General features: G+C 35.1%; 1 protein-coding gene across 2 annotated transcripts; it reads left to right on the plus strand.

Annotated features, from left to right (window-relative positions):
• Positions 1–15: 15 nt before the first annotated feature.
• On the plus strand, positions 16–24938 carry LOC117335893 (syndetin-like). 2 transcript variants are annotated; one of them, XM_033896150.1, is made up of 26 exons: positions 16–125; positions 1564–1641; positions 4420–4524; positions 5237–5308; positions 6420–6544; positions 6810–6963; positions 7276–7358; positions 7907–8048; positions 8878–9018; positions 9149–9413; positions 9590–9761; positions 10645–10743; positions 11266–11356; positions 11630–11839; positions 12341–12441; positions 12830–12918; positions 13621–13712; positions 13979–14005; positions 14471–14593; positions 15335–15432; positions 18896–18992; positions 19313–19471; positions 19718–19839; positions 21182–21280; positions 21698–21788; positions 23491–24938. In XM_033896150.1, the coding sequence occupies exons 1-26, from the start codon at positions 75–77 to the stop codon at positions 23602–23604; spliced, it is 3000 nt and encodes a 999-aa protein (XP_033752041.1). In that variant the 5' UTR covers positions 16–74; the 3' UTR covers positions 23605–24938. The 2 variants fall into 2 exon arrangements, with proteins under 2 accessions (XP_033752041.1, XP_033752043.1); XM_033896152.1 differs by having other exon boundaries at positions 9149–9278.

The following is a 24938-nucleotide window of genomic DNA, read 5'->3' on the forward strand; positions in this document are numbered from 1 at the left end:
GTAATTTTTCCAAGATGGCTTCCAATGGATAGTGTCGAGCTGTCAATAATTAAGTTTCCTATTATTTTTGTTTGATGGCTGTCATGGACATTAAAAGAAAATTCCAGAACTTGCTCAGAAAACAGGTAATAATACTAAACTGAAATTGTCACGCGTGCATCCTTTATATGACATTATTTATGATGTTTGCACAAATGATTTCACAGAAAGTGGGCAGGGCAGACTCAAAACAGAACTGGTCTACAGTAGAGGTACTAGGCCTACACTGTACATGTAAGTTGTATTGCAACAACAACACTTTCGAATCTTATCATGGTGTTGAGCTCTTGTTAATAAAACAACCCCTTAATATATAAGTAGTAGGTATGGAAGAGTGATTTCGATCTAAATTATATTTTTTTTTATCTGTGCACATGTAAAGCAATCGTTTTTGAGGAAGCTGCTTGGAGGCATAATTTGCGAAGTTTATATTCAGGAAAGTGTTATTGTATAGCTGAGTCTATCAAAATATAGCGGAACTGGAATAGGCTGACGGCCAGTGTCCAGTTAGCTCAAATGGTTAGATTGTCCTTGAGTTTGGAGGGTCTCGGTTCGAGTCCTGGTCTGGTTGTTGCATTTCCCTCCTCTATTATATTTGGTGCCCAATTGAAATATTCACAGAAGGTGGTACTGTTGTATAAAGGGTTTCGTGTGTGCGTTCAGGAATGAAGACTTGGTTGAGGGAGTGATACGTGTAGCAGACCTCAGGACTGGACTGAATGCCTGTGGCCTATACATGTATATGCGTAGCTTTAATGGTTTGAGCACCATCTAGAGCTCATAGGTCCTGTGATCAAGATGGGACTTCAGTTCAGGTCGTTGCATTTTCCCTTTACTGTTATACAAACATATTAAAAATCAATTCTGTAGTTATTCCTCAAACCTTAGCTCCTTGGTTTAAATTAACATGAAATTTTATATCTGAGCATATTGTAAGCAGCAAGTGCTGCTTAGTGATCCTGTGGTACAGTTGATGTGTTATTAATGTATAAAGCAATTTTTTTTAATATACATGCATATATTATATATTGTATTAAAACAGATATGTGTTACACTTACAGAGTGTGTTTATAATGTCTTCATGGGCTAAGTTGTGAAGACCTATAGCTACTGCAATGTGCTTTGCATATTCCGTTATTTTTATTGGTACCACAAGTGGAAGGTTTCTCTGTACAATAATATGTATGTGTGAAAAATATACGTATTTTGTTTTGGTTGGTGTTTCTTAGTTTGTCATCTTTTTTTAACTAATTGAAGGAATTTTGTATTTGATGACAGTTAAAGGTAAAGATGAATGCATGGAGACCTGTATGTTGCATGCGCTCTTTGATTTATAAGACAGATGTTTTGGATGGATGAGCTGGTCATCCGCTATGGTCCAAGTCCAGATAGCACCATGACATTTTCTTGTTTGATGGAAATGAAATATGAAAATTAATTGAAAGTTTTTTTTTATCTTTTCTTTTTTTTTTCTAATTGGCATTGATGATTAATACAATAATTAATTCTTTTTTTTTTTTGCAGGAATCTGTACCGTCTCCTGTAGAGGAGGATATAAACCATGACTTATTTACCGGAGAACCTGCCATTGCAAAGTATAAGGTAATTAGTTACATGGCTTCACATTGGGAGATTACTTGTACATGTTCGGTTTGGCAAACATGGCACCAGTGTGTTCATTTTTGCTTATGAACTTACTTGTTAATGTATATATATTATGCGTTTTTTTATGAAATTTTAAAGCCATTAATCTACAATTTATATACAAAGATTATGCTGACATCAAATTTGAGTCCGTGAATACTGTAATTTCCTGTGTTTTGCCTGCACAAGCTGAAATTATGGTTTTACAACTCAAAGACTGCAGATCTAGAGATGGCCCACTCTGTGTATTTCCCATGGGTTTTCTGATACGTAATTGAGTACCAGTCCTCACCATCAGGGAATCCCCGACTGTATATGTTTATAGTGCTGATATAGTTGACCTGTATCAGTTTAACAAGTGAACAGTGTTAATAAACATATTTCTAGATCTACTTGTGTGTTGGTTTTACTTTATATGTCCACTGCATACTAGGTAAATGTGTAAAATGCCTATGTCTAAATTTGAATAACACATAGCAGTATCATTAACAAATTAGGTGATGATTTTGTATAAACTCTAGATCTGTATCCATGGGAAGGGAGGTAATACTTCTGTTCTGTCATTACTGATATTCAGATCAATTTTGATAGAATCGTGTGAAGGTATACGTATACACCAGTAATATCAAATAAGATCTCCCAGATTTGTGTATGCCTATAATTTGGTACACAACAAGACAGTTTGTCACCAGTGAAAGTTGACAATTATGTCGGAGAATCAGCGTCATAATTTCCAGCAGAATTTGAAAGAGAATTCTAAGTACTGCTAAAACTAATGAGGTTTTTGTATGTTGACTCAACTATATCATATTACAGTTAATGTTATTGTTTGGGAAATTAACCGACATATCTATATTTTAAGTACAGGTATGAAAAGTTCACGTATAACAAGGCATATCAGCTGTATTTTGTGTTTTTGCAACACAAGTTGAATTCCTACTTTTGTGCGAAATGGAAATAGAATGACAACAATAACGTCTGACGGAATTCCCTTTTTATACCTGTACCCCCGCAACAAAGTTAGGGGGGTATACTGTAATCAGGTTGTCTGTCTGTCCGTCCGTCTGTAGACACATTTTGTCCGGACAACTCCTCCTAAACCAATAGGCCGATTCCAATGAAACTTCACACAAATATTAATGATCATGTGTGTGCATGCCACACTTTCTTTTTCTCAAAATTATGGTTGTTATGGCAACTGGTCACTATAAACAGGTTTTCCGATAAGAACCATAACTTTAAGTTTGTCCGGACAACTCCTCCTAAACCGAAGGGCTGATTTCAATGAAACTTCACACAAATATAGAGGACCATGTGTAGATGTGCATGCCACTTTATTTTTCACAAAATTATGGTTGCTATGGCAACTGGTCACTATAAACAGGTTTTCCGATAAGAACCATAACTTTAAGTTTGTCTTGACAACTCCTCCTAAACTAAATGGCCAATTTCAATGAAACTTCACACAAATATAGAGGACCATGTGTAGATGTGCATGCCACTTTCTTTTTCTCAAAATTATGGTTGCTATGGCAACTGGTCACTATAAACAGGTTTTCCGATAAGAACCATAACTTTAAGTTTGTCCGGACAACTCCTTAACCAAAGGGCAGATTTCAATGAAACTTCACACAAATATAGAGGACCATGTATAGATGTGCATGCCATTTTCTTTTTCTCAAAATTATGGTTGCTATGGCAACTGGTCACTATAAACATCTTTCCCGATAAAGACCATAACTTTAAATTGTCCTGACAACTCCTCCTTAACTGAAGGGCTGATTTCAATGAAACTTCACACAAATATAGAGGACCATGTGTAGATATGCATGCCACTTTCTTTTTCTCAAAATTATGGTTGCTATGGCAACTGGTCACTGTATTACTGGGTTATCTTAGTTAGCCTCTTATTAACAGTTCCAATTCACCATTGACTCGTGCAGATTGCGGGGGTATTAGTCAGCCATCCTGGCGACAGTTCTAGTTTTCTCCCTTTTCATTTGATAGAACTTAAGGACCTAAATGCCAGCCGGACGCTCATATATTGTGAATGTTTCTGAACACAATTGTGTGTAGTAATGAATGAAGAATGAAAAGTAATGTGAAATGGAATGATGCAAAAGAGATAGAAGTGACAGCATTTACATTTTAATGAGGGTCCAATACATGCTGGCATCAGCCATTTATTATCCAGCTTTTGTTTGTTTTTTGTTTTTTTTAATAATTGTTGGTTTAAAAATGTTTAAGAAATGTCATTTTGACACAAATGGTTTGTTTATGATGATGATGTTAGGTCTCCTTGATATCAGCTCTTCACATTCAAATTCAGCTGGCTAATTTATATACAATTTCAATAATGGAAAATTCAGCCATAGATGGAAAGCAAAATCTTGTTTTGAAAAAATAATCATTATAAATATTTTTATATATTCTACTATATAAAACAATTACTTGTAACAAAATTGCCAAAGAAGCTTTAAAAAGATGTGTTTTAATCATAATGAATAAATGACTCCTGAATGTTAAATGTTACAACAATGGTTATTATTACAGGTCTCTTGTTGATACACAGTAATGTGACACACAAGCTTGGACAATTATACTGCTATGTAATGTCAGACATGTCACAGATGTTGTACATCCATTAGCTGTGTGGTCTGTTTTACTAGGGAGTACATCCATTAGCTATGTGGTCTGTTTTACTAGGGAGTTAAAACAAAGTTGCTTGTTTTACAGCACAGTCATGTGGTGAATCCTCACGAGGAACAGGAGGTGCTGGAGAACATAGAGGAGGTGTACTTTAACAACAGGCATGTCGACACCAGTGAATACGAACTCCAGGTCATTAAATTTGAAATTTATCAAATTGATTAAATTAGTTGGTAATAGCACATCTCCCCATTATGATTTTTCTAGCATCTCGTCTGGATTTTCACACTTCAGACCTTAGTTAGCATCACTGAATAATTCCAGAAGGAAGGAACATTTAACAGGAGTATGATGTACATGTACAGGGGGGTCGCTATTATATATACAGAGGGTCGTTATATAATAAAATTTCACGGGGAATCTTAAAATTGGTCGTTAAAGACAGGTGGTCGCTATACAGAGGGTTGTTATATAGTAAAATATCACGGGGAATCTTAAAATTGGTCGTTATAGGCAGGTGGTCAATATATAGATGTGGTCGCTATACAGAGGGTTGTTATATAGTAAAATATCACGGGGAATCTTAAAATTGGTCGTTATAGGCAGGTGGTCGATATAGACAGGTGGTCAATATATAGAGGTGGTCGCTATACAGAGGGTTGTTATATAGTAAAATCTCACAGAGAATCTTAAAATTGGTCGTTATAGACAGGCGGTCGTTATATACAGGCTGTAGTTAGAGCAGGTTTGACTGTAGTCTCTAGATAACAATTGGTGAGAATAATTACTAAAATATAGACATTAAACACCAGGGACATTAACATTTTAGTGATCAAACTCCTTTCAGCTGACAGTTACTTCAACAGGATTAAACTGTGACATTTGTTAATGTTCTATATTACAGAAAGTACCGGAGAACCCTGACCTGGATCAGATTGACCGAGACAGACAGAAGCTGAGGAAACAACTGCAAGTGGTGGGTACTTACGCCTGCCTCTAGAGATGGTCTTTATGATGGTTTATTTAGCTGTATTATATAGTAACAACACTAATTTAGTTATAGAAGTTGCACGAGTGGTTGTTGGATATGGAAATTAGACACGAGTAAGCTATTTTTTAAAAGTTACAAAAGACACGAGCTTTAGCGAGTGTCTTTTGTAACTTTTAAAAAATAACTTACTCGTGTGAAATAAATTCCATATCCAAAAATCACAAGTTATGTGACCTGTTTCTACCACAATAATATTGGCTTAAATCTTGTGGCCAAGTCTTATTTCGTGTATGCAAATAAGATGTACATAAGGCCGGGTCCCGGTGATGTGACATCATTCGACTATTAATGACGTCAATAACAATTGCAGCTTGGGTCAAAGTTCAAATTCTTGACCAATCAAAAGACCGGACATATATATACATATATATCCAACAGTCGGCACATTTATACAATGGCTTGAGAGTGGAATAACACAGGGTATTGTGGTAGAAAATACAATTCAAGCCTTGTTGCCAGCTTCAGGCAGTATTTACCTGTATGTGTGTATGATATCTTACCCTGTGTTATTTAGGCGTGATGACACTGAATAATTTAGTTCGGTGTGAGTTAAACCTATAATAGCTGTGTGTTTTATGTTTTCCTTTTTGATGTAGTCTTTTCATAATATTCTTATTATTGTTGTATGGAAATGATTGATATCTGGATTTGTATTTAGCGGAACTTCTTCCTTTTTTTTGAGTACATATTTGTTGTTTGTGAACCAAACAACATTCATTACTTTAAGTAGAGTGCATTTACTGGACTCTTAATTGTCAATGTACCTTTTCTGGTTATAAGGTAATGGTATTCATCCTACTTGTATCTTAATTAGTGGATAGATTTGTGAGGTTGAATTTAGAAGAATAAATGTAATTCCTGTTAGGACTACTTGTATACTGTTAAAAGACAAGTTGGTCATTAGGAATACTTGTATATTGCTGAAAGACAAGTTGGTCAACTAACAACATTTGAATGAAGCCATGTTTTACAATGGGTCATACATGTAAAATGTAGCCAAATGCATAAGTGAAACATGCATATTTTATATTGGCAGGTTTCCAAGAAGGTATCCGACTTAGTGCTACAGAACCATCCAGCATATGCTACCGAGCTACAGAGGGTGATGGAGCTACAGAAAACTCTACAACTCGCCAGCATCATCTGTGCTAATGGACGCAGGTAAATTATAGACAGACAATTAATTTCTGGACAGACATGTTTTAGTCATTAGAGGTTTCAGTTAAATTTGTCCTTTAGAGGGATTCCTTTGGTTTTATTTGTCCTTGAGAGAGGTTCCTTTGTTTATATTTGTCCTTGAGAGGGGTTCCTTTGGTTTTATTTGTCCTTGAGAGAGGTTCCTTAGATTTGTCCTTTAGAGGTTTCTGTTAGATTTGTCCTTGAGAGATACTTATGATTGTTCAATAAATCAATGTAAAACTTTCAGACAATTGTCCGGTGCAAGGAAGAGCTTTACGACAGCTAGCCTTAAGATGTTGGCTAACTATAGAAAACGACAGCAGCTGATTGGTTTACTTAAGTCCCTGAGAACAATAAAAACACTGCAACGAACAGATCTGAGGCTGAGGGAAATGATGGAGGTAAGTTTCCTTGAAAAGTTTAATGAAAAGTTTCTGTCCTTACCAAACTATTGTAGATAATCCAGGGTAGGTTCCTTAAGAGGGGGAACATTTATTTTGATTGTAGAACACTGATGTACCAGTACATGTAATGTTAGCCAAAATCCTCACAGTAAGTACACATATTGGAAGAATTCTGTCTCATTTCTTAAATATATTTTTGTTTTAATACAAGAAAATTAAAAGAATACAATCCATATACGATATGATTGTAATTGTAGATTTTACAATCTCCCTGTAATCATGTTTCTTAGAAAGTTTCTATTATTTCAGGAGGAGGACTACTGTAGTGCTATACAACTGTGTCTGGAATGTCAGAAGGCAGCTAGCACATTCAAACACTTCACCTGTATAAGGTAAAGCTATTATTCTCTCAACAATGAATACTATTACTAGATACTGTTCCTCATTGTCACAAAATTGCACAGACATCAACGAAGAAGCAGAAAGCATACAGTATTACTGTACATGTACCATATCAGACAGCAACAATAAATGACTTGAAGTTTATAGAATCTAACACGGGTCTGTTCCCTGGACAGGGATATCTCAACCCGAGTGTAAGAGTTTGGCCAGTCAGCACGAGGCTTGCCGAGTGCTGGTCAGCCAAACTCTTACACTGATGACGCATAGGTTATTGTGAACAGCGTCATACAGTGTGTGCCAGCTGTCTTTACCCCCCTGTGTGAGATCAATTTATTTTTTCCTTAGCAACCGCTGGATAAGCCTTATCCAACCTGTGTAGAAGATCTGGATAGGGTCAGTTAGAACAAGATAACTCTATGGTTATTGTACCTGGAGTCTCTAGGGTCTGTGTATAAACCTTATTACGAGATCAATGCCAGTAAAATATCATATAAATTGACAGTGGTTACTGAGATTCAAGCTTGTTTATTTTTTACAGTGAGTTAAGTTCCAAACTACAGGACACACTGGAAATGATTGAAGAACAACTGGATGTGGCTCTGTCCAAAACGTGTAGTCACTTTGATGTAGTCCATTATGAGAAAGTACAGATAGCTTATAGACTCCTCGATAAAACCCAGGTATGATTACTACAGTTTTACAATAATGATATAGCTTATAGACTCCTCGATAAAACCCAGGTATGATTACTACAGTTTTACAATAATGATATTGACTCCTCCATAAAACTCAGGTACACATACTACAGTTCTACTACACTATTTTGATACTGACTATAATTTTTATGCCATACTGTGGCGTCCGTCGTCCGTCCATCCATTCGTCAACAATTCTTCTTCTTCATAACCACAGATCGGAATTGTACAAATGGTGGGGCTGAACCCCTGGGGGTCTTAGGGGCGGGGCCAAAAGGGGTCAATTTGGCTAAATTGATATAAACGACCTCTCCTCTGAAACTAAGCAATGGATATTGCTCATATTTGACTGTTGGCATCCCTTTGGGGTCGGGATTCAAAATTGTACAAATGACAGGGTCAAAAGGGCTCAATTGGTTGAAACAACTTCTTTTCTGAAACTAAGCAAAGGATATCACTCTCACATTTGTGTGGTAGCATCCCTATGGGGTTGCACCAAAGGTCAATTTCATTTCATTTTTGGATTAATGCACTTTTTGGCATAAAAATCTCACATTTTTAGAATTACAATAAAACCCATATAAAATGCTTATGATATATTGACATAGCAATACCAGCAACAAATATACATAGCATCATTCTTGTTTCATATGAAACCAGGTGAGCGATACAGGCCATCTGGGCCTCTTGTTTTATAATGCCCAGTTTCTACTGTTTAGCTGTTGCCCAATTGGACTGTTGAAAATAATTTAGATATCAAATGAAAATGACCTTATGAGAAAATATTTGACCTTGAGGTGTTTTGTTACTGCAGACAGCCATGGATCAGTTACACATGCATTTTACCAGTGCTATACATAGTACAGCTTTCCAGATCGTCCTGGGCTACGTGGAGCTGTGCTCTGGAACAGGGGACTCAAACTTCCAGAAAAGATCCTACGTAGATCTCTGTAAGGTAAGTGTCTTAGTAAAGAGTGTGAAATCTTTCCTTTCCTTTACAATTTGTAAATGTATCTTTCTTATTCCTGAAATGAGACTTACAAGGTCATCTTGTGTCAGTCACATATGCTTTCTATCCGTTACAGAATATAACACAGGAAAGTTTCAAACCATGTTTGGTAGATCTGTGCAAAGCATTATGGGAAGTAATGAAGAGCTACCACAAAACAATCCTATGGCATGAGTCTCACGATGAAGAGTTCATTCGGGAGTCAGGTATGTCATTGTTTCACATTGATGAAGAGTTCATTCGGGAGTCAGGTATGTCATTGTTTCACATTGATGAAGAGTCCATTCGAGAGTCAGGTATGTCATTGTTTCACATTGATGAAGAGTTCATTCGGGAGTCAGGTATGTCATTGTTTCACATTAATGAAGAGTCCATTCGAGAGTCAGGTATGTCATTGTTTCACATTGATGAAGAAACCATTCAGGAGTCAGGCTGTTCTTTTAAATGATGAGGGATTCACTCAAAAGTTTTTTTGTCTGAAATATAAACTTAAATCACTATCTTCATTGTTTGCCAGGAGTGGATGTGGATATTTCATTGAAGATGAAGTACATACGACAGAAGCTTGACCACGGCCTAACTCGGATCTGGCATGACGTCCAACAAAAGGTCAAAATCTATATCCTGGGTACGGACATGGCCAACTTCAAACTAGAGGATTTCATACGAGTGCTGGACCTTGTTAACAGGTAAAGCTTGTTGTAATCTGATAGGTACCAGGTACGATAAAAGTGATAAACATTATCAACAGGTGATGATAATTAAGTACTAGTTTGTGTCAACAGGAAACAAATAAGTACTACACCTGGTTACCAGGTAAAACATCAGTACTACACCTGGTTACCAGGTAAAACATCAGTACTACACCTGGTTACCAGGTAAAACATCAGTACTACACCTGGTTACCAGGTAAAACATCAGTACTACACCTGGTTACCAGGTAAAACATCAGTACTACACCTGGTTACCAGGTAAAACATCTGTATGTACTACACCTGGTTACCAGGTAAAACATCAGTATGTACTACACCTGGTTACCAGGTAAAACATCAGTACTACACCTGGTTACCAGGTAAAACATCAATATACATCTGGTTACCAGATAAAACATCAGTACTACACCTGGTTACCAGGTAAAACATCAGTACTACACCTGGTTACCAGGTAAAACATCAGTATTACGCCTGGTTACCAGGTAAAACATCAGTATTATGCCTGGTTACCAGGTAAAACATCAGTACTATGCCTGGTTACCAGGTAAAACATCAGTACTACACAAAATAAGCTGGTATAACATCAGTACTACACTTGGTTAGCAGGTAAAACATCAGAAGTGCACCTAGTTACCATAGAAACATCAGTACTACACCTGGTTAAATTAGTAAAACATCATATTGCACCTGGTTAGCAGGTAAAACAGTACACAGAGTAAGCTGGTATAACATCAGTACTACACTTGGTGAATTAGCAAGTAAAATAGAAGTGCTACCCTTGGTAACCAGTATCAGCTGTCTCATTATCTTGTTAGAACTACAGGTATTGTATTTCGGGTTACCCTTGTTATCATGACAGGTTGATCGAGATCGGGGAAGAGTTTTGTGGCAGCAAGTCAGAGGGTCTCCAGGATTCCCTTAAACAACAGAGTCTCAACTATTTCAAAAACCACCACAGGTCTGTATAATGACTGACAGACATCAAAGTCTCAACTATTTCAAAAACCACCACAGGTCTGTATAATGACTGACAGACATCAAAGTCTCAACTATTTCAAAAACATCCACAGGTCTATAACTGTCTTATCCTCTTGTCTCATTTACAAGGAAATTTGATTATAAATCTTACATATATTATAGAACTCTTAGTCCTGCATACTTCAATTAGCCATGAAATGTAATGCTTGTTTTATAGGTACCGTATGGATGAGCTAGGAATGTTCCTACATACTTCAATAGCCATGAAATGTAATGCTTGTTTTATAGGTACCGTATGGATGAGCTAGGAATGTTCCTACATACTTCAATAGCCATGAAATGTAATGCTTGTTTTATAGGTACCGTATGGATGAGCTAGGAATGTTCCTACATACTTCAATAGCCATGAAATGTAATTCTTGTTTTATAGGTACCGTATGGATGAGCTAGGAATGTTCCTACATACTTCAATTAGCCATGAAATGTAATTCTTGTTTTGTAGGTACCGTATGGATGAGTTAGGAATGTTCCTGGAGAACGAAGGATGGGAGATATGTCCTGTCAAATCCAATTTCACACTATTACAGTTGCTGGTAAGAAGTTCAAATTGACTGATTGAGCACAGTTTAAAATCAATTATTATGTGATGTTTAAAAAGTTTATGGTAAATCATTTCAGTTGAGATGGTATTAAAAATTTAGGGTGATCAAATACTTTCAAAACTTTACCAAATGTTTTATATATAACCGGTAGTAGTGTTCTGACCTGGGAAATATTGATATGTAATGTTGAAAATGTATGTCTTAAATGCTGCCATTTCTTATATAGTAATAAGTGATTAAGAAGTGTGATAATTTAAATTCCAGGAATTCAGATTCATGAAGAGCTGGACCCGCTCTCCTACCACCAACTCCTTGGTGAACTCTCAATATGTAGCAGAGGGAGAGGAATCATTGCCAAATGGAGATCATCGAGGAGGAGGGGAACGCTACTTTGACCAGTACAAAGATGAAGGCAGTCCTTTTGATGTCCAGCCTGATGAAGAAGAAAATGAAGATGTATTTTCTGGAAGCTGGGTATGTACTGTACTCTGTTAATCTTGTTGGTCTTTATAAAGAGAAATTACATGTCCCAATAATTGGAATTGGTTAGTTTTTTACGGCACCACTTGTCAATGGAACTTCATACTTAGGTTGACCTAGTTGAGGCAGTGTGTACCAAAAGTAGGTCATGTTGACCTACATTTTGACCTTTCATGTACATCAAAGAAAATGTTTGTTTGGGCTAGATCTTCTACACTACTTGTTACTGGAACTTCCTACTTGGGGGATTGGTTCACTTGCATTGAAGAAAAAACAAAATCATACAATAGTAACACTGGCACTATTCTTTATTGAATGTGGTGGATCTGTCCAACATTCTGTGTCTAGAGTTATTTCCCTTGACATACAATTTTATATTTGGTGACTGAGGACCGTAAGACTTTTTCAGTGAATTGTTTCTTTTGAATATATATGTTTAGTTTTATTAACTGAAAATGGGAATTTTTGTGATAAGCTGGTGTACTGGTGTTGTAGGATGATGAAGATGGAGGAGGCAGTGATACGGACTCAGATGAGCCTGATGAACTCAAGCAGGATTACATCGACGAACTGACTGGAGAGGCCCAGTCTAATAGGTACGCCTGTTAAACCATTATAACAGAAAAAAATATATATCATAGTAAAGGTGATTTTGTCTACAACAGGGCAGTTCATCTAGCCTTTAGAATGGTATTAACACTGTTCGCAAGCTGAATGGTTTAACAAGTGTTTGATCCAATACTCTCCGAATACAATGTCTCACTATAGTAACAACTAAGGTAATTACTGTACTGTAGTTTTCACCGAAACAATTTTCAATATCTGCAGCATAGATTTTTAAACGGTTGTCTAAAGTTTGACAAATCTTTTTGATAATGATTTAAAGTTGTTGGAGATTTTGGATAAAGAGTAATCTCAACTTGTTTTTACTATGTTTGGATGAAGTCAAAATAAAAACATGGAAAATTTTTATTTTTATTTCAGACAATTTAGAAGAAGAATATCAAGAAACAAGAATCAAAGACACATTCCAATTGTGACCAATACAACACTTAATGTACTGAGGGTGATAGGTAAGCCGAATAGTCTGACCAAAATGATGTTTATTATTATATGTATTATCACATATACCCTCAGACTGGTAAATAATAGCCGCAATATACTGCTCAGCTGGCAAGAACTTCTCTTTAGCTCAATCGGTTGAGTATAAGACCAGTAAACTAGAGGTCCTGGGTTCAATCCCTAAATTGAATTAATCGTGCTATGTTACATATATCAGTACTGTACTGAGAGTGATTGGTAAACTGAATAGTCCAACTAATTAAAATGATGTTTGTTATATATCAATGATGAACTAATGTTGATAGGTAAGCTGACCAAAATGATGTTTATTACCATAAGATATCCTGGTAAATACTAGCTGCAATATACCGCTCGGCTAGAGAAAACCTCTCTTTAGCTCGATCAGTTGCTGATCTCAACCTTCGAGACAAGATTCTAAAACTGCAAAACACTCAGAAAGTTCTTTGTTAGTCAACATAAGAATATCCTCCCTCCGGTTGAGATCCATGTGTCTCACCCAAAAGGAGGTGAAAGATTCTATCTATTCTTTTTTATACTGTCTCTCTGCATGACCCAGTAGTGATTGCTGATGACAAGGTTCATGGGGCCATCAATACTGTCATATACATGAATAATTGGATCAAGATTGATGTCTGTCCTGATTTTTTACACTGGTCTATTTATTAATTGAAACATTTGTTGTTTTTGAACAGGTAAATATATGCAGATGATGACCGTCCTGAAACCAATAGCATTTGACGTGATCAACTGTATGTCACAACTATTTGAATATTACCTGTACACAGTAAGTACAAACAGAATGACCATCTGTACAGTACGATAGTATATATAAATATATGGCTGTATAACAGATCTGTATACCATTAAACGTTTGTTGTGTATAAACTTTCATTGATTTTGTGGTTGCTATGGAACCACGATTATTAATAAATGAATATTGTTGTATGTATTATATACATGTGTAATTTAAAGAATGATCCTGTTCGGTGTTGTGTTGTTACCATGACAACAGTTTATGGAGCGATCAGTGTTTAATTTGTTTGTTTGTAGGTCCATATATTCTTTGGAGCGGATACAGTAAGTACTGTATGGTCTTTAATGATTGTGTTTGTGCAAATTTTGTAATATCAGTCATAAAGTATAAAGTGAAGTTTACAGTAGAAAGATATTTTTCAATCACTCACCATACTTGATTCCAAAATATGAATAGATATTAGGCAAATATTTCTGCAGGGTGTCTGTATGGTTATCAGAAAACAGCCTACCATAAGGTACTCTGATGGAGGTGTATATAGAGACATGAATATGGTACCTCAAGTCAATATTTGAGTATTCTGATTGGTTGTTGAATGAAAATGTTTTTGTGTTCAATTATGGCTACCATTGTAATCATTTGACACTAAATAGATTTGCATGAAATAGTGAAATTGAATATTCTGTCAATTTTGTAAAATTGTAAGATTTCATAACTTTGTTGAATGTACAGTAGATTGAAATAAGGATCCACAAGACAGATAGTAATCGATACTTTTCATGTTTTAGTGGGTGATGAATGAGCGATCATTGAACAACCGATTACACCTGACACTACAGAGAATCAGGAATAATCTGATAGCAGAGACGCCCGTCCCTGGGGCTCCCCCCACTGACCCAGAAAACGGCAGAGTAAGACATCCATGTGATCCCCATTCTCTGTTATCACCCCTCCTTTAGAACATATGTTAATGTTTAATATATTTGAGTGGTAATCTTTGTGATTTACCTGATGAAAAAAAACTTTACTCTTAAACATTATTGTACAAGATAGTTTCTATACACTATTTCTATAGTAAATAGTTTCTATACACTATTTCTATAATAAATAGTTTCTATACACTATTTCTATTAATAAATAGTTTCTATACACTATTTCTAAAGTCAATAATGGTGTTGTACCATTTCATCATTGCCTTAATCGATTAAAATTTGATGATGTTCTAAATTTTGAGAACACCAAATTAAGTACATGGTACATCCACATTAGCATCCCAATGTACCACATCTCTCGTCCCCTCTACACCTCTATATCTCTCAAAGATATCGCTAACTGATTGTTGAATAATTAAGTGTTTTGCTGTTAACAGGACAACATCCCACACCTCTCCCATCGTGATCCCCATTCACTGTTTTCACCCCTTCCTTTGTGACTTAATAAACTTTTAAACACATATGTATATGTTTTAACAATGAAGTTATTTCTGTGCATTACACTTAAATATTATTGCAATTATTACAGACTATTTCTATAGAAATGTGATGTACTATATCATTATATTACTGTAATTCATCAACTTCCCAGCTAATCTATTAAAATATTCTCACAGATATCACAAGATCATTGTTGATTATGTGTTTTGCTGTTGACAGGACAAGATTCCCCAGCCACACCTCTCCCCCATCGTGGACCTCAGTGGGAGTGGACGCCTGTTTGGTCTGGCTGAGAGAGTGGTGGCTGCTGAGTCTCTGTGAGTCTATCTTATATAATGGGTTCTAACTGTACAAAGTGGTGACGTTTAGCTGTACTATATAACATTTGTTTGGAATCATAACCCTTGTAAATATTTTTTAAACTGAAGTCATTGTCGATTTCACCATATATAATACATCAATTTCCCAGCTTGATTGTTATTTCCATTTTGGTTTTAACTGCATGGTTTTGAAATTTGGTCATGTTTTGTGGCTCCATCTGTGTCCCTGTTCACTGGTTCTATAGAAATTGGTTCTATATGGCAGCTGGTATAATTAAATCTATCATGTACATTTTGTATATATCATTGAAAATATTGATTATGATTGTATGTGTAATTTCATCACATAAATTAAATACATTCAGGACATCTGCATTTAGAATAAATGGGAACACAAAAAATACAAGCTTGTTACACAGACTTTCATATACATGTATAATACAACTAGTACTGGATTGTTTCAACCTGATACAGGTTGAAATATGTGCTGTTAAAGTTCCTAATTTATCAAATAATTACCAAACTGAAAAAAAATCATTAAATGATAAAACATATCAGAATCATAACAAAACATATGAAAACTATATTCAAATATATCAGAAAAAAAGCATCCTAATAATAATGTACACGTACTGCAGTCTAAAGTTTATATTTATATAGCACTTTTAGTGTTGAAACTGAATTTTTACTTCTAGCTAAATGGGATCTTTACCAAGTTTGAGATAACATAACTGAATCTAATATGGGGAATGGAAAAATTTACTTTCTTAGGAATAGATTTCGCTGTTGATTTAAATGAGATCCCCAAAATGAATTTTGATAAAAAAATTGTGAAACTTAAATCTCTTATTAACTTATGGAGTAGGCGGAGCTTGACTCCAATTGGTAGAATTAGTATTATTAAGTCTCTACTAATTTCTCAGTTTAATTACCTGTTCATTACCTTACCTAACCCACCTGAAAAATGTATTACTAAACTTAACACCTTATTATTTGACTTTTTGTGGAATGGTAAATCTCATAAAATTAAGAAAGATGTAGTAATTCAAAATTATATAGATGGGGGATTGAAAATGGTAGACTTGCATTCTTTTATAGATGCTCTTAAGCTAGGTTGGGCAAGAAGAATACTCCATTCATCAGGAAAATGGAATTTACTGTTAGATCTGGTTATAAATAAAAAAAAGTTACAAAGTTGTGGTAGGGAATATATTTCTCTGTGTCGAGCTAACTGCAAAAATAAATTTTGGAAGGATGTTTTTAAAGGCTGGATTAGGTTGAATAATTCTAATTCGATGAGGGAAGTTACACAAGTTTCAATCCTAAAAACTCCACTTTGGTACAATACTGATATACAAGTAGGAAATAACTTTGTTTTTTATCCAAACTGGTTTCAGGCATCTGTTCATACAGTAAATGACCTTATTAAAAATTCTAATAATCTGACCTTTTACTCATTTCATGAATTTCTGCATAATTTTCAAATTAATACAAATTTCTTGCAGTACCAAGGATTAGTCTCAGCAGCTAAGCGTTTTCTTAGGAAATATGATTTTCAGATAGAAAGACCATCCCAACCTTTCAGACCTCTTCTCATTGAAATATTCTATAAGAGTAAAAAAGGGTGTAAAGATTTTTATAATTACCTTATTACACCAGCATCAACACCTACTGGAGTGAAAAAATGGAATGAAGAGTTTAATGATGAGTTAGATATTGAGAAATGGCAAAAAATATTTAGAATCCCATTTACTGTCACAAAAAATTCCAAGTTACAGTGGTTTCAGAGTCGAATTTTACACCATATTTTAGTAACAAATACTTTTCTTTTCAAGATAAATTTATATCCTAGTCCATTATGTTCTTTGTGTAATATGGAGAGAGAAACTATTATCCATTGTTTATGGGAATGTCAAGAAGTTCAGAAACTGCTACAGGGACTTGAAACTCTTTGTGACATTCTTTTAATTCCTGTGTTGATAAATAAGGAATCCTTTCTTTTTGGTCTATTAACTGCTCAAGCAAGTTCTGTTGATAATGAAATTTTAATTCTTATTAAACACTATATATATAAAACTAGATGTCTTCACAAGTCCTTGAGCCTCAATGCACTTATTAATGTTATTAAAGACCACTTCATTATTCAAAGCTTTATTAACTATAGGAAAAACATCTACATGAGAAGGAAGTTTGAAATTAATTGGAGAAAATGGAAACCTATCCTGGAAATGTAGCTTATCCGACACTAAATTTTGTTTTCCCTACTATATGTACACAGCTAACCCCAAGTCTCCACATTTGGCTTTAATTGCTTATTTAGGTTTCCTATTTTTTTGTTATTCATCTAACACTTACAGAATATACCTTGTAAGTAAATGTGGCTTATCTCTCTCTCTCTCTCTCTCTCTGTAAGTTGATCACTTTATTTGAATGGATATATTAGATATATGTCTCTTTCCCTTTAATGTTTATTGTATGTGTGTCTGGTTGTACTGTCTATGTGGTGAGGGTGTATGTGCGTGTTATGTGTTTGTGAGGTGGATGAATTATGAGTGTTTAGGTTGTGTGGGAGGGTGGGTGTGGATATGTGTGTAGGTATGTGTGGTTGTGTGTGGAAGTTATACATGTTTATCTGCTTTGCAGAAATACTCATGGCTGTCCATATGTTCCTTACACCACAAACATCATATGTCTGTTTGTTTTTGATTTTTTGTTTTTATTATTTTATCATGACATGAGAACTTGTGATGATGTTGATGATGACAAGGATGAGAAAATGATTATGATAGTAATGATGATTAGGATGAAGGATTGTGATGATGATGATGATGATGATGATGAGACAATAATTATGATAATTATTATGAATGATTATGATTGATGATAATGATAATGATGATGATGAGACAATAATTATGATAATTATTATGAATGATTATGATGAATGATTATGATTGATGATGATGATGATGATGATGATGATGATGATAGAGTTCATGATGATGATCATGATGATCATGATCATGATGATGAGACAATAATTATGATAATTATTATGAATGATTATGATTGATGATAATGATGATGATGATGATGATGATAGAACTCATGATGATGATGATGATGATGATGATGATTGTGAAAATGTTGAATGTGATGATGATGATGATGATGATGATGATGATTGTGAAAATGTTGAATGTGATGATGATGAATAATGATGATGATGATATGCTCTAGTTAATATTAAACAAATAATAGACGATTAACGAGAAAGATGATGATTTTGATGAAGGATGGGAATGATAATGGAATGAATTGTTTACTTGCATGTGAGTGGATATAACATGTATATGTCTTTATTATCAAATGCTTTTGAAAATAAAAAAATTATAAAAAAAAAAAGTTTGAGATAACATAGTTTGACCATAGCTTCAATGATTTAGATTTCTTGTTTTAGGGTTTTCCTGGCCAGTCAGATGGAGCTGTTGTATCCACATTTAGAAGCTATGATTCCAGGCAACAAAAAAGTCTTCCTCCAGCAGTTCTTCTCACAGGTACAAAGAGTTTAGTAAGGGCTAGCAGATGGCCATCGTGCTTTGTGAACACCACGTGTTGATAGAAATTAAGAGAGAAAGAGGACAAAGTACAGAAAAGTTCAGACTTACATAGATGTAATACATATAAAAATCATATAATGTTGAGGGTCATGATACCTCTGGGATCTCTTGTTTCAAAAATAAATATGATGAACCTTCCAAAGTTACAAAGGTCCACTATCAAAGAAGTGAAGATAATAGAACAGTTCTTCTCACTGTTAGAATATATCTTCAGATTTATAATTATTTTGTAACAAAAAATATAATTAAATTTTCAGACAGTCAAGATGGCTGCTGAGTTACGAAAGCCAGTGTACTGGACCGTGTCAGTACAGGCGGTAGACTATGATAATATCCTACACCACATGTCAGGAGTTAAGTGGGACGTCAAAGACATCATGTCGCAACACAACTCCTACGTCGATGTCATGCTCAAGGTAATTCACAGGCTTAGGCAAATCAGGTCTTAAAGTGCATTAGTGTTGCGCTCAGGATAATACATATACTGTTTGAACAGTTGTATGTGACAGTTATATATTATACTCTATTGGCCTAATACATACAGTATGCTTGCAACCCCCAAAAATTCATTTGTCTCCAACTTTGATTAAAACTTAAAATCTTAACCATCAGAGCAAGAGTTTTGACCGGTTGTAAATGAATTAATTTGATATAATTGACAGAGTTTGGAGCAGTTGTCGGTAAGACTAGTGGATATCAACAGGAGAGTGCCCATACCGAAGGTTGTATATGACCTCATCTGGGAACACTGCGTACGACTCTCAAACCGCACAATTGTCGAAGGGTAAGGATTCCTCAGACTGAAGCACATAAACCAATCCTTATATCATTTTAATCAAAGTGAAGTTTCTGTATTATTTTATTTGAAATAAGCACAGTGACATAATATTTCAAGAAATCACTTACTCAAAAAGTATACATTGTTCGTAATTAGACTCAAACTTCAGAGTAAACATATGGTTGTACACAAATTCTAGAGTGAAATATTTTTTCATTTTTGATGTTGAAACTGACAAAATTAGAGAACGCATCATCAATCTGGTGTGAAATTGATGAAATAAGAATTGTATTGATAAGAAATTTGTACTGAAAGTTCCTGAATAAATTCCATTATTTAGTATTTTAGTATTTGATGTTGATCCTGTATGATGAAAAGAATATAATTGTACTTTAAATCTAAATTAACAATTATTGTACATTAGAATCATATCAAGTCAGCTTGCCCCCTTTCCCAAGTGTAAAAGTTGAGTATGAAAGTTTAGGAAAAGATTGTTTATCAACCACTACATTTGTAACTTAAAATTGATGATTGTTTTTGGGTAGGGGCTTATTTGTAGGTAGGGGCTTATTTGTGGGTAGGGGCTTATTTGTAGGTAGGGGCTTATTTGTAGGTAGGGGCTTATTTGTAGGTAGGGGCTTATTTGTGGGTAGGGGCTTATTTGTAGGTAGGGGCTTATTTGTGGGTAGGGGCTTATTTGTAGGTAGGGGCTTATTTGTAGGTAGGGGCTTATTTGTAGGTAGGGGCTTATTTGTGGGTAGGGGCTTATTTGTGGGTAGGGGCTTATTTGTAGGTAGGGGCTTGCTTGCAGATAAATATAGTAATGAGCAGATGGCTCCCATCGAGCAAGTTTGATCAGAAACTTACGTCACTTTTGTCTAACTATGGGAGGAATGAGCTGACTTTGGCTACAGGATCATAATGTCTATGATCATTGTGTAGAGAAACAAAAGTTACAAGGTGTGTGACTATGGTTTCCTTTGAATTGACCACGGCAACTCAATATCATCTGCAAGTGCTTCACAATTTGGAAGCACAGCAGTGATTGGTTGTTACTTATAGGCATATGTTATTGCATTTGATGGAACAGCCTATCATAAATGGTTGGTGATCGAACTAGCTTTAAATCTCTAATGTTTATTATGGCAGACATTTCACTTATGCTTCCCTTGATAGTAATTTCCTCATTCCTCATTAAATTTTGTTGCAATTTCTGTAATAAATATTCCCAGTTCTTTCTGCTCAAACAAATGATGAAGAGTTTTAAATGTGCTGCTTTTTAATCAATAAAACTTGGCTTGTTGCCAAGAAATTTCAACATTCATATTTTGTTATTTTTATCCTGTAGGTATGCTGGTGCTAAAAAGTGCAGTAATGAAGGTAGAGCGTTGATGCAACTAGATTTCCAACAGTTTCTGTCCAAGCTTGAGACCATCGTAGATCTTAGGTATTCAATATCTATCTGTATAGCCATTTAACTGTTACAAGTCATTTTCATCTTCATCTTTATTGACCAATTAGTTGATTTGAAAGATTTGAAAAGTCATATATATTTCAAATTTTAAATGATTTGATTGTATTATTGAGAAAGGTACTGAATTTCAGCGATTGTTTCCCCCCAGAAGGGGGCCGCTGTGGCCGAGTGGTTAAGGTGTACCGACACTTACACACCAGGTACTGACCGTAGGCCGGTGGTTTTTCTCCGGGTACTCCGGCTTTCCTCCACCTCCAAAACCTGGCACGTCCTTAAATGACCCTGGCTGTTAATAGGACGTTAAACAAAAACAAACCAAATCCCCCCAGAATTTAAATGATGAAATTTGCACCACAATGTGGTCAGTAAAGTTTGTACTGTCTGTTTCAGGCCGATCCCAGAGAGAGAGTATGTGGAGGCATACATAAAGGCTTACTATCTACCAGAGAGTCAAATGGACTCATGGATACTAGAGCACAAGGTAAGTCACACAAGTGTACAGGTCATGGGATACAAGGAAGAGTAGGTCACTATGTAAACACAAGGTCAAAGGTCACTAGATACTAGAACAAAGTAGATCAATGTTATAACACAAGGTCAAAGGTCACTAGATACTAGAACAAAGTAGATCAATATAGCAACACAGGGTCAAAGGTCACTAGATACTAGAACAAAGTAGATCAATATAGCAACACAGGGTCAAAGGTCACTAGATACTAGAACAAAGTAGATCAATGTTATAACACAAGGTCAAAGGTCACTAGATACTAGAACAAAGTAGATCAATATAGCAACACAGGGTCAAAGGTCACTAGATACTAGAACAAAGTAGATCAATATAGCAACACAGGGTCAAAGGTCACTAGATACTAGAACAAAGTAGATCAATGTTATAACACAGGGTCAAAGGTCACTAGATACTAGAACAAAGTATATCATTGTAACAACACAGGGTCAAATGTCACTATAGATACTGGAATAAAGTAGATCAATATAGCAACACAGGGTCAAAGGTCACTAGATACTAGAACAAAGTAGATCAATGTAACAACACAGGGTCAAATGTCACTAGATACTAGAACAAAGTAGATCAATGTTATAACACAGGGTCAAAGGTCACTAGATACTAGAACAAAGTAGATCAATATAGCAACACAGGGTCAAAGGTCACTAGATACTAGAACAAAGTAGATCAATGTTATAACACAGGGTCAAATGTCACTATAGATACTGGAATAAAGTAGATCAATATAGCAGCAAAGGGTCAAAGGTCACTAGATACTAGAACAAAGTAGATCAATGTAACAACACAGGGTCAAAGGTCATTATAGATACTGGAATAAAGTAGATCAATATATCAATATAGGGTCAAAGGTAACTATACATTTGAACAAAGTAGATTAATGTTATAGCACAAGGTCAAAGGAGACTATAACACAGATCTAAGTATTATCACTAGGTTAAAGATATTTGTTACAAGTCAATACGAGACACAAGAATAAAAGTTAACAGTCTAGGGTTTATGGGAAGGTGGTTAATATTTTAACATATAATGAATGTGGAAGCAGACTAACATGATTAGAAATACTTTGTTTGAAGCTTTGTTGATTGTATCAGAACCATAAAAAAGATTTTAACAGGAACGGGAGGGGGGCGGGGGTATAGTAGGGTGGGGACGCTAACTGATACAGAGGTCATTATTTGGGACCAAGCGGGGATTGTTAATCAATGGGTCAAGCAGCAGTAAAGTTAACTCCATAAAAGAAGCAGTACATGAACATGTTTACATGATCATAAAACATTTCATATGAAAAAAAATGTGATAGGATAAGTATAAGATAATGATAATACATGTAAATGTACTGTACTGTATACTTATATGATCATATATCTTGACATATGAAAATAACCCAAATTATTCTAATATTTCTTTAAAAAAATGAATGTCATTTCATTGGAGGCATGGTGGTCTAGTGGTAGGATGCAGGACCTAAGGGTCGCTAGTTATATAGGGTAGTGAAATGAATGTTGTGTGTTAGTCGTTAGCCCACACTGAATCACCGGCGATTTTCATGACTGAAACATGGTATCAAACTTTTTTATGTAAAAAATTTTCCAATTATTATTTGTCCTTGCAATAACAACATAAATATAGGCTTACATGTGTTTTCTTTTCTGTGTAGGAGTACTCCAACAAACAGTTACTATCACTCATAAATTCAGTCGACCATATCAACAAAAAGGCACGACAGAGACTTATTGCTACTGTGGAGGACATGGATCGTCAACGCAGATAACATCACGCTTCAACGAACATGTCACTCATACCAGAAACTTTGCCATGCTCCAATACATTCCCAGTACGAGGGCTAAATCGGTTGTTACATCATGTCATATTCATGGATTTTAATACCCGTGATCCATCAAATCCTGACCAAATCATTTTCATATTCTTGTTTTTCATCCTGACCTGTTATAAATGGTTGTAAACTAAAGATACTGTCATCTTCAGTGACATTTATTTTTTTCTCTCAAAATTCACGAATTAGTCAAAAGTATTATTACAAAACTCTTTTGTCTACAGGCCTGTCCATCTAATGATTAATTTGGTAATTGTATATAATTGCTACATAATGGTAAAAGACATCTGTGATATAATCAAATGAAATCTCCAGGAATGTACTGTTAAATAGTATTGTACAATTACAATGTTATTAAGTGTTCAAGTTGACATAGTTATTTGTTGTGATTTGACGGTAGATTTTTATTATGAGATAAATGATAAGTAAGTCTTGTTATGTATATATTGTCTGTTACACAGATGTAAGCATTAAGTATATTATATAATGTATTACACACAGAGTAAACTAATTGGGATATCCTTGGAGTTATAATTTATTAAGCAACTTCTCAGATAATGTTTGGGATATCCCCGGGATTATAATCATTATACAACATCTCATGTGAGATTTGGGATATCCCCGGGATTATAATTCATTATACATCATCTCATGTGAGATTTGGGATATCCTTGGGATTATAATCATTATACAACATCTCATGTGAGATTTGGGATATCCTTGGGATTATAATTCATTATACATCATCTCATGTGAGATTTGGGATATCCTTGGGATTATAATTCATTATACATCATCTCATGTGAGATTTGGGATATCCCCGGGATTACAATTCATTATACATCATCTCATGTAATATTTGGGATATCCTCAAGATTAAAACTCATTTTACGACATCTCATGAGAATATTGAGAAATCCTTTTTCTTTAGCTAGGGGAGTAAAATGCTTGATAAATACAGTTAGGGGAGTAAAATACCTGGTTAATACAGTTAGGGGCGTAAAATACCTGGTTTGTACAGTAAGGGGCGTGAAATACCTGTTTATACAGTTAGGGTTGGGGGGGGATACCTGGTTAATACAGTTAGGGGCATAAAATACCTGGTTAATACAGTTAGGAGGGGGGGATACCTGGTTAATACAGTTAGGGGCATAAAATACCTGGTTAATACAGTTAGGGGCGTAAAATACCTGGTTAATACAGTTAGGGGCGTAAAATATTTTGTTAATACAGTTAGGGGTGTAAAATACCTGGTTAATACAGTTAGGGGG

Source organism: Pecten maximus, chromosome 10, assembly GCF_902652985.1.
Source record: "Pecten maximus chromosome 10, xPecMax1.1, whole genome shotgun sequence".
Classification (NCBI taxonomy): domain Eukaryota; kingdom Metazoa; phylum Mollusca; class Bivalvia; order Pectinida; family Pectinidae; genus Pecten; species Pecten maximus.

What these genes read in the sequence shown, in the direction of transcription:
- LOC117335893 (XM_033896150.1), top strand. Translation starts at nt 75, where the DNA reads ATGGCTGTCATGGACATTAAAAGAAAATTCCAGAACTTGCTCAGAAAA. An exon ending in CTGACCCAGAAAACGGCAGA is followed by an intron (nt 14,594 to 15,334) that starts GTAAGACATCCA and finishes TGCTGTTGACAG; the next exon opens with GACAAGATTCCCCAGCCACA. An exon ending in ACGTCGATGTCATGCTCAAG is followed by an intron (nt 19,472 to 19,717) that starts GTAATTCACAGG and finishes TATAATTGACAG; the next exon opens with AGTTTGGAGCAGTTGTCGGT.